The sequence below is a fragment of the Ambystoma mexicanum genome, chromosome 9, assembly GCF_040938575.1.
Source record: "Ambystoma mexicanum isolate Mex_15411 chromosome 9, UKY_AmexF1_1, whole genome shotgun sequence".
Lineage (NCBI taxonomy): Eukaryota > Metazoa > Chordata > Amphibia > Caudata > Ambystomatidae > Ambystoma > Ambystoma mexicanum.
The window spans coordinates 553,045,635-553,059,899 of record NC_090931.1 but is presented as its reverse complement, the minus strand read 5'-3'; the positions used below and the strand labels follow the sequence as shown (position 1 = coordinate 553,059,899).

At 45.4% G+C, this 14,265-nt stretch overlaps 1 protein-coding gene across 1 annotated transcript in view; it reads left to right on the top strand.

The window, feature by feature from the left end:
• Positions 1-14,265, top strand: part of GDPD1 (glycerophosphodiester phosphodiesterase domain containing 1) — a 995,260-nt gene that overhangs the window by 598,920 nt on the left and 382,075 nt on the right. The window contains exon 6 of the mRNA XM_069615147.1: positions 5,071-5,160. Coding sequence (XP_069471248.1) covers positions 5,071-5,160 — 90 coding nt within the window. The remainder of the gene's footprint in view (positions 1-5,070; positions 5,161-14,265) is intronic.

The following is a 14,265-nucleotide window of genomic DNA, read 5'->3' as shown; positions in this document are numbered from 1 at the left end:
GTGTGTTGACCACCAGGTAAGGGTTGCGGACCCCAAGCACCATAAAGAGAACTTGACAATGACAATGGCAGGGATAAGCCCACTGACAGCCAGAGGAGGGTCAGGGACCCTAAACAAAATATGATCCATCTGCCTCGTGGCAGTACTTGTCAGGGGAGTGAACCAAGTGAGCCAATTCAAAGAGCAGGAGCAGCTAGCGTCTGGAACCCAAACAAAGAAAGAAAGTGATATGAGTCAGCTTCCTTGTGGCAGTACTTGGCAGGGAAGTGAATCAAGTGGGCCAGATCAAAGAAGAGACGCTAGGGTTGTGGACCCTTCTACCACAATTGGGTGTTGTAGGTGTAGCCTAATGAAAAGAAGACCAGGAGAAGGGAGTCATTCTCCTGGTAACGCAGACCGGCAGTAAGGGTCTAAAAAGGCCTGTGGAAGGGAGTCCTTGAGACCAGACGCTAGGAGAAGGAAAACATTCTGCTGGGCCACCAACAAGATATATTTTGGAACTTGACCATCAGGGGAAGGGGGCCATTCCCCATGATATGTGAGACACAAGACTTTTTTCTCAGATTTGGTAACTGTTTCAACAAACCAGGAACTACAACCCGGGAGAAGGGAGTCATTCTGCCTTATTCTTTAGTTTCTAGTGTAAGGGACAGAAGTAAGGTTTTCTTGACACAGGAGAGTGGACACTTTTGAATTGACAGACACCTTCGCTCTTTAGTTGAGGCAGAGAAAACCCTCTTAGGAATAGGAATAGATAGGATTTCTTTTTTCTTGCCTATCCAGTAAAGGTCTTCATCCCCAAACATGCCCCCCTTTGTGTCAGCCACCGCCTTCTGCACTGTTACAGGTGCGTCATCAATCTACATGATAGTTGGCCTAGGGAAGCATGGGTCAGATCTCCTGGTTACTGCCATCTTGCTGCCAAAAGGAGGCATGGGTTCTGGACAGCCCATAATGCACAACATGCCTGTAAGGCTGATTACAAGAAGACAAACATTCAATCACATTTGGAGCACTGCTGCACAGACAGAGTGAGCAAGTGCATAAAGGCGAGAACCATCACTAACCCACAAAATACAGCAGAGGTTCAGTAGGGTGCTACCAGCAGTTTTCTACTGCGTGGTGAATCTCCTGTACAATGTCTGAGACTCCAGCATGGCTGAGAGCAACTACAAAATCTTGTTTCGTGCATACAAAGGAGGTGGGCCAGGGTGCAGTATACAGGGGGAAAACTGCTCAATCCCAGTGAATCACCATTCCGCAGTTTCAAGCCCAAACTACTGCACTGCTATGATAGGAATCAAAGCCTTCCTTGGGGGCGGGCAAATGCATGTGTAAAAGGAGGGAAAATAAGAGGGGTTTCGTTTGGAGAAGGAGCAAGCAGAGATTAGGAGACAGTTAGAGGAGAGATTTGGATAGAGAGGAGGTGGTAGAAGACCGGAGATGAGGAGAAGAATTGAGAGGATTGTATGTAAAAAGAGGAGAGGTGTTGCTAGCTAAGGAAGCGGAAGGTAGAAGAGGTAAGGTTTAGGGGACCCGAGAGGAGGCAGAGGTGGGGAAAGGATGTGAGCGTTCAAGAAGAAAGGAAAGGGAGGAGGGACAGTAGCGGTTGGAAGGAGGGCGAGAACAGTAAGGGAATGGGGCATTCTAGCCCAAGAAGCCTAAAGAAGTTGAGTTAGAGAGGAAACCCTTAAGGGGTAATTCTGGGAAGAATGGAGGAACAAACATGTGGTGGAGCACCAAGAAGATGCAGGTTAAGCCAGTGGTTTGAACGAAGGAAAAAAAAGAATAAATGATCCCAGAGGAAGGAGCATATCGTGGTGCGTGGAGAAGGAGAGCGAGCGAGGACAGATTATTGGGACCCATGGAAATCTGTGGTAAGAAAACCAAGGGAAACATCTCAGCTGTCCCCTCCGTCTGTCCAAGGTTTAGGGCAAGCAATACAACTGACTCTCACATCACACATTACAATAAGGTTTTTCAAGTTTGGTTTCATTTACCAGATGTAGTTGCTTGCCTACTTTTGGCCTGGGTCCATAAGTCATTGCTGCGTGCATTCTGGTGGATGTGGTGGGCCCTGTTCGAATATGACTCAGTTGCTAGTGCATGTATGTCTGTGCAACCCTAATGTCGACTCCAAAATAGCGAGCAGCACTCTCCCTCCCTACCAGAAGATTGTCAGCGTGTGATGATGAATGGATGAAGTAGTCTTATTTCCAATTACAATGTGTTGAATACTCCTGAGGGTCCCAATGCCCCAACAATGCAAATTCTGACGTGAGGCCAAAATGTGCACTCAGATATTGTGTAGTGAAGTCACTCTGCCGGAAAGAAGCTCTGGAGTGCTATGTGATGTGTTGGAGCAGCAGATAAGAGTGCTCACCTGCCATCCTCCTTCTGGTTTACTTTACGATACAGGTTTCCCTGCCTTTGTGAGCCACTGGCCCCGCTTCCTGACAGAGCACACTCCGGTCCCATAAAGACTCTTAAATTGTCGACACTGCTGCCGCCTATGGATTATGATGGCTCCACTGGCCTGGTCGCTTTTTCCCCCCACTCACTGCTACCAGGGAAAACACTGCCAGAAATGCTCTAAAGCAAGCGCTTGTGAAGATCGAATCAGGCTGCAGTGACTATCTTGAACGTACCTGGCGGGCTGTGATTTGCCCAGGCAGGCTGAATTTACTGTGGACAGGTTTGCAAAGAGAGTACTGGTGTGGGCCCTTCATAGCTGAGGAAAGTGATATTTCCCTGTGATTTCTATGCCCCCATAGCAACGAACAGAATGCGGAACACAGGAGCTCAATCGCTGGGCATCCTTTACAGACGGCCGCTGGCCCTTCCATTCCTAATTATTTTAAGACTATAGTGCTATGCATTCACTGGTCGTTTTTTTTATTTTTTTTATTTATTTTTTAACCAAACATGCTTTTAGAATTTCTGTGTATTGCCTGCATTTTCAGGATACGATCTTTGATTTGTATCATCTCTCCATTGACTAGAGTGTATTAAAATATCCCATCAGTATGGGTAAGTACAAGTTACTCCGTGACTACTATACTTCTAGTCCATAATTCCCATTTCTCTGTATGACTCCTGTGTCTTCATCCGTCCATTAAGAGGCAACTTGGATTAATGTTAACAAAAGGGTTGACCGTGGGAGGCAAGAGCATGCGCAAGGGTGACTCTATTTGAGGTATGGTTATGTACGTGTTACAAAATGTCTTTTTATTTCAATGATGCTGTGTGTCCTCTCATCCCTTCCCCTTATCAGGGAGAGCATCCGCAAGTATGGAAGAAAAAGGACCATGAGCTAGGAGTACATTGCATTACTTGGATTTATTTGAGGTCTAATGTCCTCTGCAGTATGGATTTATTTGAGGTCTAATGTCCTCTGCAGTATAAAGTGGCAGAGGACTCTGGGGGGTCTTTGGTAGAGGTACGGGCGCGTAAAGGTAACTTATCACCGTGCATGTGAGAGATGGAGAAATCACTGAAAAAAATTAAGAAATTAAAAAAAATGTGGTGTTTTCCTTCCTCAAAATAATTTTGTTATTCCCTTGGGGAGCTTGTACATGTGTCTTCACGTTAGGATTTGGGCAATTTTATTTATAATAGTTCCTTAAAAAACAAAGGTTTTGGAAACACTCCTGTTGTTTTGTCATAAAAGGCTGTCCTCAAGATGAAGCAACATTGACTTTATTAGGTTTTCCCTTGAGGGCAGGTTCTTTCTTTAAAAGACCCCCACTTATCCCTGATTAATGTATTTTCTGGGAGGTGGGTATATTTCGTATATCTGGGACCTACAGTCCTCGCGTCAGCTTCTTTTTTAATTTCTGTTTAGTTTTTTTCTTTTGTCTTGCTGTTGTTAATATAGAAAGTTTTTCCTATATTTCTGTGTGTTTTATACACAGTAATGATCCTTGATCAGTCCTCATCTTCATTAGGGTTGATCGTACTGTATTCTGACATATTGCGTTCAAGTATGCAGGTACAGTGTTGTGATGAGCCGACCGGTTTCAGTGGTAGGAGACCACTTTCATCAGGGCTGAAAAGAGCTTAACCGTTTATGTTGCTGTTGGTGTTTTTAGGGCTAGAAATAGCTTCCTTACATACATGCGGACCAGTCTGTATGGATACAGAACGTGGACGGGACGGAGGGGAGAAATCTCTAGTTATGTGTGTTTATAAGGTACAGATATACCATACCCGGTAAGTGACAGACACAGGTGTATTTTACCCTAATGCAAGTCTATACATTGAACACATCCTGCTAAACTGGTGAGTGACTGTTGATGACACTAAAAATTTAAAATTAGTGACAGCTTAACAAATGCTTTTAAGATGTGGGGCTGAACTAACCTGTTGGCCCCTTAGTTGTGCTTGCGAGTCATTTAAAAATGTTTTCGCGGCTTAGTTCAGGTGAAGAAATTCAACCAAAAGTGGCACCACACTAGATGGAATACAATAGAAAACTGCAATAAGTATGGTCAACAATGGTCAACAATGCGTTATGGGTAAGCGGGCTCTTCCTAGCCGCATTTAAGCAAAAACGAAATCGAGCCTGACCCTTGTGATTCAATTCAGGGTTTTTACCTGGTTATTTAGTGCTTGTTCGGGTGCAGTGTTCCTCCGCTGGGTGAGCGACTCGTTTGCAGTACAGGTCGCGGCGCCGAGACAGGAACCTCGGTGAGCCTGCAGCCTAAAAATAGCTTGTGATCTAGATCACGTGATGTTTACTGATCGTGTGCGTCGCATTCTGTGCGTGCATGGCTCCGTGCGGCCCTGCAAGGGGAGGAGCTGACATGCGTATTGCAGGCTATAATGGAATTGTGGGAATTGTAGTTTGTATGAGTGACCGAGCTTGTACATGTGTCATCCCTGTACAAGCTCAACCTCAGCTGGTTGGCTGCGTTTTATTTGTGCAAAAAGGGAATTCCTTTTGAGTCCCGTTTTGCTGTTTCCTACCTGTGGTCATAATTTTACTGCTTATTAATACCTGTTTAAATAGTTTTGAACTGTATTGTTTGCATACACACAGCTCATAAATTGTCTACTTTTCTGCTGCAGGTTTCTGAGCTGGTATGCAAGTACAATCGTCAGAACTTAACAGTTTGGGGTAATGCCAACTACGAGATTGTTGAAAAGTGTCGGAAAGAGGTAAATGGGAATGACTACCAGTGTATGGATATTCACCATTTTCGTTGGGCTTAACCGGGTCTCTGCTTCATACTGTATGCTTGTACAATTTTCACTTAAATGTTAAAAAAAAAAAAAAAAAAAAAACCTGATTTTGATGTGCAGGAATTATGTAATATAATTTGATGGTGGCTTGTGACCAACAGATTTAGCGGTGTCTGAGCTTGTAGTTGCTACTGTACTACTAGTGTAAAGCCCCTACTTAATAATTATAATCATTTCTGTTCATAGTGCTTCAAAGTGATGGGATAATAGGTGTTTTAATATCCCATATTATTTATTAACCTCAGAAGGTTGAAAGGTTAAGTCAGCACTGCCATGGGATTCGGGACTTGCAAAGGGCAGTCTACTTTCCTGTCAGAGGCCAGCATTTAAGCCTTGAGCCATCCACCCAGAAAACTGTGTGTTTGTTCCTTCATTTCTCAACTGTTATTTTGAGGATGAGCCTAAGATTATGCTACAGGAAATCTTTGAACTAATATTGCCTGGGTTATGTTTTTACTGTCTTGATGTGCACCTGCCCCTAACAAGGATTCATAAAAAAACACATTGCTAAAGAAAACGACAGAACTCAATGAATCAATTGATGGTGTGGGCATTTCGCAGTTAATTGATCTTTAAGGAAAAACACCATTATGGGCCCATTAGAGGCTTAAGTACCTGGCAGTAACTTTGGAAAATGTTGCAGTGGAAAACTTATTTGACTGTATATTAAAATCCTATCGCTACAAATAGTTTGTGCAAAGAAAAAGCTACCATTCCTACTGTGCTGTGATAAAAATGATGTAGCAGGGTATCTTATATGCAGTGTTTATACAGTGTCTGCTGATTGCTGAGTGTGCTGCTTGCACCTCTCCAGATGTTTTGGATTATGACTCCTATGATCCCTCACCATTGACTGTACTGGCTGGGGCTGATGGGAGTTGTAGTTCAAATCATATGGAGAGATCAAGGTTCTAATCTCTGCTCTAGATTAATGCAATTTCCTACAAATTAACATATTTGTACATCCCTTCCACTTTCCTCCATCCTTGTCGGCGTCCCCCGACACAGGGATGGTACTGGAACCTTTTGGCAGTGAAGAAGTGAGCTTCCCCTTTAAGTATTATCGTTGTGCGGGGGCACAGCCACGCCTAACAGCCTCCCCTCCACCCGGCGCCTCACCCAAGTCGCATTTTCTGCTCAAACGGGAACGGCCCTGGCAGCCTGCACGGCCATATTTTGTTGTGCTTCGTGTGCTCTCCTGTTTCTTTTTCATCCTATTTACCACCCTTTGGCACCTTGCCTCCCTGGCACATGCCGGTTGCAGGAGGCTTTACCAGCCAGTGCAACCTCTCCTTCCTGGCATCAGACACCCATGCACTTTGCCTTGAGTGTCTGGGGCCTGACCAATGCTGGGTGGGACATGTGTGCAGTGTGCAGCACTCTCGCTTATCTCTGTGAAGAGAGATATTCAACACGTTTCTGCCGGGTCATCTGAAGGACTTCGTCGCACGACAATGTAGGTCCCTTTTTCAATAAGACACCTTTAAGGGATCAAGAGTAAGATTCAGACTCGGAAGCTTGTAGCTTTCTTTCAAAGTTCCAAACATTAAGTTTTAACGTGCAGAAAAGAAAAAAAAGAATAAAGATCCAAAATGAAAGGGGTCTTCTCTTCCACTAGATTTGTTCTGGTAATTCAAATGTCAATTTATCACAGTTCCAGTTTGTTCAAGGGGGAAGACTCTTCCCTGAGTCTCCTTTTTAAACTCGGTTCTTTTAAATATATTCAGTTTCTCACTCTCTGGATCTCCATTAGTCTTAAAGGGGTATGCTTCTTCCCTTCTCCATTTGACTGTAACTGTGTTTCACAATTTCAAGGAGGGTTTTTGACCCCTGTGCTTTCTCAATCCTTTTCCTACCCCTAGTATACTCTCCTGCCAGGGTATTTGCAGCTTTAATACTTGTCTCGTTTTCTGGATCCCAATTATCTTCCAAAGTGGTATGGTTCTTCCCTTTTTTATTGATGGTGAGTGTTTTGCAATTTCAAGGAAGGGTTTTTACCCCTGAGTTCTCGTACGTCTTTTCTTACCCGTTTTACTCTCCTGCCAGGGTAAGAAAAGTAGTATGACAACTCGGGGGGTAAAAACCCCTCCTTGAAATTGCAAAACACATCAATAAAAAAGGGAAGAAGCATACCCCCTTGGAAGATAATTGAGATCCAGAAATCGAAACAAGTAATAAAGCTGCAAATACCCCTGGCAGGAGAGTGTACCTTGGGTATCGCACTTGGGTGCAGGTCCCAGACAAGCTCACTGCCTGGTTTGCTTTCCTACCAGGGCCTTTTCTGTCCATGGGTGCGAGTCCCAGGCGCACTGTTTGACTGGTTCACTATCCTGCCAGGGTTTTTCGTTCTCCATTCACTGCCTTGCATCCAGGAAATAATGTCTTTCAAGTATTGGGCCACTGACCCTTTCTTAACAATGTTTGCATTCGTATCAATTATTTCAGTTCCTTTAGTTTGGCTCTCTCGCACTGTCAACCGTACACAGGATTTGTCCTAAAGCGCCCCGGTATCCCATTCGCACTCCCTGGGCTTACCGGTCTTCACTAGCGGCTTCAATATTGCTCACGTTTTTCCATCTTTTCTGATCTCGGCCAACTGACTGGGAGGGTGTCCCATTAGCCACTTCGTTCTTGCTTTGCCTTCCTCTGCTTCTGGCGGCTCCAGCTGCTTGCGGCAATAGTTTGGCAAACTCCTCTTGGCTCAATCTCTCTGCACGTTGTTCTCGTCTGCCTCTGTGTCGCATCCTGCAGTCTGCTCGCCTCCGGTGTCCTAACCAGCATCAGAACAAGTCTGATCTAGCTGTAGTTTATTTCTTGTGCTGTTCAGCTGTGTCACTTTTAAACTTCCCGGCATTGGTTAGCGTTTTCCAAAGACTAGAATGCGGCATTGGCTTACCGCGTTTGGTCATCCTCATTACTCCATCCCTTTTCCTCGTCTCAGTACTGTAAAGGAAGGGGGAAGGTATGTAAGGTTCTTGGCAATGAAAACCTGGGAATCCTCCATCTGCATTGCAATAAGCCATACAGGATTGCTGTAAAGAGGTTAATGGGTGTCTTTAATAGTTATAGCTGAGCGATTATTTTTGATCCAATATTTTTCTGTGTATAGAAAATGTGAATGCAGGCATAGGTCAACCTTCAGGCAAAACACATTTTTTTTGTTGAGAGGTGTATGGCAAATTGTCATCAGAAATCGTGTCCCTAGTATTGTCTGCCCAATACTCTACAGAAATTTTGAAAAAACATAGGTAGTGCACATGAGCATCGCCAAACTGTCAGGCTTTAAAGGATGCAATATTTTGACACAGTAAGGGTGTTCAAAAACTCAACATTTGAGTCCTCATGGGTTATTTACATTGTCCCATACAGAAAAAGTAAAGTAAGTTGTTTCCAATTCTCCGAATTTATTTAAACCCCAACACGTATTTCACCACTATCTTTTAAGTGGGTCATCGGGAGGTATTGTGTTTAACGTGATCATATAGCTAAAGAGGGGAAAGACAAAAAAAAAAATTAAATGACTAAACACTTCTTCAAAGAGAGAAGGGATGTAGCAATTACTTAGCAAAACATAAAATAGAAAAAGGAGGAAAGTCTTGTGTCCTAAACAACCTTTGCATAAACACAAGTGATTCATAATTGCTCACCCTTAGAAGTTAGTGGTCAAGGTCGGTTCATACTTAGGATGTAATTCTTGTTTTGGTTTCCTTGTTTATACAAGCATTATCTATAAATAAGACAAATGGATCAATGTATGTTTGCAAATAACAGTGAAGGATTTCAATTCTGTCCAAAAGCTCTGGGTATCAGAGAAATGACGACATTAGAGTGAGAAATCATGTAAAAGGCTGAGTATTTACTTTTTGGGTACGTTTCCATTTCTGTGGGTATCCAATAGACTGAGTTTAAATTGTTGATTTAGACTGGAGAAAAGAAAGTTCTAAAGGTGAGATTTGAAAATGAATTTCAGAGACGGCTAGACAGTTTGCTGTCTTGGTTGAGACCGGTATTGCAGACATCCATAAGGTTTATCCATCTCGCTTCTCTTTTATTTGAGAAGCAGCTCTTTGTTGCCTCCTCCTAGGGGTAATTACACTTTTTCAATACCAAAAAAGTGATGGCTTCTGGTTTTTCGGTCGGATGAACTGTATGGAAGTGATATTCCAGGGGATATTTGAGATCTCGGTTGTTGATTGCACGGAAGTGTTACAGTATCCTGAGTGTGAGGGCACATATCGTGCTTCCTGTGTATAGTTTATCACATGTGGCTTGGATCCCATATATAACAAACCTGGTGTTACGGTTAATTTATTGTTTGATCTTAATTCGTTTTCCTGTCTGTAATTGTATAGATTCCTTACCATTATTGATTTGGGGGCAAACTTTGTAGTTGCCACATTTGTGGTTGCCTTGTATATGGTTAAGATGCCACATGGTTCTAAGATCACCTGGTTTTTGTATTGTTTTGAGAAAACTGGCACTTATTCGTTTTTCCATGTATTTTGTAAAGACTTGGTCAAGACGTAGAATGTTCCAATGTCTGTTTAGAGTTTTACATATCTCCCGAGTATCTGGACTATGAGTGGTGATACATCTCACTTTTTTAGAAGTTGTTTTGTATTCATTGGTTTATCTGTTCCCAAGCAGTTCTAATCTTGGTTTGTCTATAGCTTTGGTCATGGTTTTGTTGAGGGCTTTTTGGTGTTGGCCTCTTGTTCTAAACTTTTCCATTGACTGTTCTGTGTTTCAAAACATTCTCATTGTTGCTGCAGTTGCTTTTTATTCTGAGGAATTCTCCCTATGGGATATTTCTGATTGTGTGTGGGGTGGTTGCCGTTTGCATGAAGAATGCTATTGCCTGCTGTTGGTTTGATAAACACAGTAGTTTCGATGGTATTCTTGTCCACGTATAGTTCCTAATCTAGGAAGTTGATTTTTTTCCGTGCTTTCAACTATAGTGAGCTTAATGTTGATTGATTTATAGGGCGCTTTACACCAAGGCGCTGTACAATGGAACAACAAAATACAGAGTAATAACAAATATCATTGTGAGCAAAGTGGCAACTTGAATCATTCAACAACTAAACAGTGCAAAGAGCAATTGACTGAGAGGGGGGAGAAGTGGAGTGGGAACAGGAGAGTAGAGGGAGGGGCGGGGAAGGATTGATTGAGTGAGTGTAAAAGGAAGGGCGAGAGGGTAAGAGGGTGGCGGTAAGGGAGGGGAGGGATTAGAAGAGGGGAAAGGCGGGGGTAGTAGAGAGGGCAGTGGGGGCTTCAAGGTGGGGACTGGAGGAGGAGGGATTTAAGGGAAGTGCGAAATGAGGTGAGGGTAGTAGAAGAGCGGATTGAGAGGGGGAGAGAGTTCCAATGCAGAGGCGCAAGAATTTGGAAGGAGCGGAACCGGGAGGAAGCGCAGGTGGAAGGAGGTATAGAGAGAAGGAAGTGGTCAGCGGAATGAAGGGAGGGGGAGTAGGAGAGGAGGGAGGAGAGATGAGGAGCGGCAAGACCATGAAGGGATTTGAAAACGAGGCCGAGAAAGTGGAATTTTAGTTGTAGGTGGAAAGGTAGCCAGCCTAGTCGAAAGAGCGAAGAGATGGAGTCACGGGAGGTAAGGATACAGAGGGTTTGAATGGCAGTGGTATATAGATTTAAGAGGGGCAAGCTCAGATGAGGGAAGACCGAAAATTATAGAGGAGCCGTAGAAGAGGCGGGAAAAGAGGAGTGAGGAGATTTGGAGTTTGGTAGCATGGAATGTGAGGGAGGGACGGATTTTGCGAATATTGTAGAGGTGGTATCTGCAGGAGCGGGAGGTGAACGAAATGTGTTGCGAGAAGGTGAGAGGAGTCAAAATGAACACCTAGGTTGCGAGCATGAGTGGAGATAGGGAGATTGGAAGGAGGAAAGTGGATGAATGGGGGAGGAGAGGGAGGGTGGAAGAGTGTTAGCGGGGAAGAAAAGGACTTCGGTTTTATCAGTGTTAAATGAGAGAAAGCGGGAGGACATCCAGTTCTTGATGGCTGTGAGACAAGAGGAGAGTTGTTTAAGGTGGAGGTCAGGTGTGAAGGAGGAGAAAGAGGGAAAGAGTTGGGTGTCATCCACATAGAAATGATGGGAGATGTAAAAGGAGGAGATAACAGGGGCAATGAGGGAGGTATAGAGAGAGAAGAGGAAAGGGCCAAGTACAGAGCCTTGAGGAACACCGTAAATAAGAGGGAAGGAAGGAGAGGTTTGGCCTCCCCATGAAACAGCAAAGGAACGTGAGAAAAGGTAAGAGGAAGGCCATTTTAGAACAGGGCCTTTGAACCCGAAGGAGGAGAGAGTGTGGAGCAGAAGTGGATCGACAGTGTCAAAAGCGGCAGAGAGATCAAGGAGAATAAGTATGGAGGATTGCTTTGCATGGCGAGCAGAGAGGAGCGAGTTGCGAATCGAGGTGAGAGCAGTTTCAGTGGAATGTTTGGGATGGAAGCCAGATTGAAAAGGAGGAAGGAGAGAGGAAGTAGAGACAAAGGAAGAGAGTTGAGTAGGCAAGGCGTTCAAGGAGTTTAGAAAGGAAATGCAGAAGAGATAGGTCTGTATCTGGCAGTGAGCAGTGGATCAGCAGAGGGTTTCTTAAGAATAGGAATGATCGTTGCATGTTTGAAAGCAGAGGGAAAGATAGATGAGGAGAGGCAGGAGTTGAAGAACGTGGTAAGGTAAGGGATAAGAGGGTAAATTTTAGGGATGAGAACGGAGGGGAGAGGGTCAGAGGGGGCAGCTGTGGGGTGGGCTTTGGATAGAAGGGAGGAGACTTCCGAAGGGGAAACAGATGAGAAGACAGACATGCTGGAAGGAGGAGGAGAGGGGGAGGAGAAGAGAGGGAGTTCATTTTTTGCCTCAGTGTGATGATTTTGGAGGCAAAGTAGTTGGCGAAGTCAGAGGGAGAAAGTGTGGAATTGGATGAGAGGAAGGAGAGAGGAGGCGGGAAAGAGTTTGAAAAATCTGACGAGGATGTGAGGCTTGAGACTGTAGAAGGTTAGAGTAGTAGGAGGATTTGGCCGTAGCAAGACCAGAGTTGTAAAGTGCATGGTAAGAGAAGTAAGAGGTTTTATTAGAAAGCGAGGGAGTTTTGAGTCAAAGTCTTTCGAGACGCCTGAGAAGGCGCCGCATAGAACGAAGATGGGAGGTAAGCCAGGGTTGAGAAGGTTTCTGAGTAGGGCGGAAGACAGAAAGGGGATAGAGATGGTCAAGGGCAGTGGAGAGGGAAGACGAGAGGGAAGAGAGAGCATCGTCAGGAGAGAGTAGTGCAAAGTGAGATGGAAGAGAAGAAGAGCAGGTGTCAGAGAAGAGGGTAGTGTCGAAATCACGCAGGTCACGACGTCAGTTGATTGGAGGTGAAGGATTAGTAATAATGGAGGATGAGGGAGGAGAAAGAGAGAACGAGAGTAATGCATGGTCAGAGAGCTAGCTAGACAGGGAGAGAAGAGACAAGGGAGGAGGGATAGGAGGAGTTGAAGATGAGGTCAAGAGTGGAACCAGAGGAGTGAGTAGGGGATGAAGAAAGTGGGGAGAGGAGGTAGGAGTCCAGGATAGAGAGGAGGGGAGAAGATTGGGGGGGAGAAGGAAGATGGATGTTAGTCGCCAAGCACAGTTAGAGGAGAGGGGGAGGGAGAAATAAGTGAGAGGAGGTGATCCAGGTCTTCAAAGAAGGAGGAGAGAGGGACAGGGGGATGATAGATGATCAGGAAGGAAACGGGGTGGGGAGAGGAGAAGGATTTGTAGAGGGAATTCAAAGGAAGGGAAGGTGGGAAGAGATGGGGATGAGGAGGAGGAGTTGTATTTGGGGTTGTACAGGAGACCGATGCCTCCACTGCGGCCAGAGGGGTGGGGGGTATGGAGGAAAGAGGAGGAAGAGGTCATTAAGGAAGCTGGGACAGAGGTATTATGAGGGGAACTCCAGGTTTCAGTTAGGCAGAGGAAATGAAGGTTAAGATGAAAGAATAGATCGAGTGTCGCAGCGGTTTTGTTACAGATGGATCTGCCGTTCCAGGGAGCAGTATTCATGAGGGCAGCATGGTTGGAAGTGGGAGGGTAGGGAAGGTAAGGGCGGTGAGAAAGGGAAGGAGGGTGGCTAGGGGAGTGGGGGAGAGGATAGTGGAGGGGATTAGGCATCAGGAGGAGCGAGGAGAGTAGAAGTGAGAGGCGGAGAGGGCAAGGAGGGGGGAGGGGGAGGGGGGTGAAGTGGAAGGGAGAAATGACAGATCGCATTGGGTCAGGGGGAGTAAGTACTGGGGATCCAAGTTGGGTAGTCCAAATGAAGATGACTCAAAGGTGGACTCGAGTCAGTGGTGTGAGACAGCCGGGAAGGGCCAAAAGAGTCAGAGGGTGCAAGTTTGCGTGACTGAGATTGGAGGAGTCAGGAAGGCAGGAAAATGAGGAGGAAGTTCTGAATTGTAGCAGGAGGTCACGGGTCCAGTTTGAAGGATTACCGGCAGGACCCAATAGGGTCAGAAGGAGTAAGCACTCAAGGTCTTTGTTGGAGGAGAACTGGTGTCTGAGGCAAGAAGGAAAGTAGCAGTTTCGGGCTGCTGTACCTGAGTGTGAGCCAACAGGTTATAAGGTGGTTAAAGGGCCGATGCAGAGAGATGACCAGCCAGTGCCCAGAGAGTTATAGGAGTAGGTATGCAAAGTGGTGGTAGGGGGAGACAAGCAAACTGCGGTGGGTGGTATGAGAGCAGAATGAAGGAAGTTACCACAACGCAGGGCCGAAGTTCATAACACCACTCAGGAGGACCCTAAGCTGGATCCAGGTGTGGCTGGAGTCTCACCAGAGCTCAGTACAGTGTAGAAGGGGCCGTTGAGGAGGCGGGGTGCCTCAGAACCACAGTGGGGTTGGAAGGTGGAGGTCCCAGGAGGAGATGCAGGGGGAGGTCCCAGGGGATCCGAAGATTGATTCAGATAGGATCCAGATACTGCCGCAGGTTAATTAGGATTGGCGTAGTGAAGGAGGGGGCCGACAAGGAAGGGGAGCACTTCAGAGCTGCA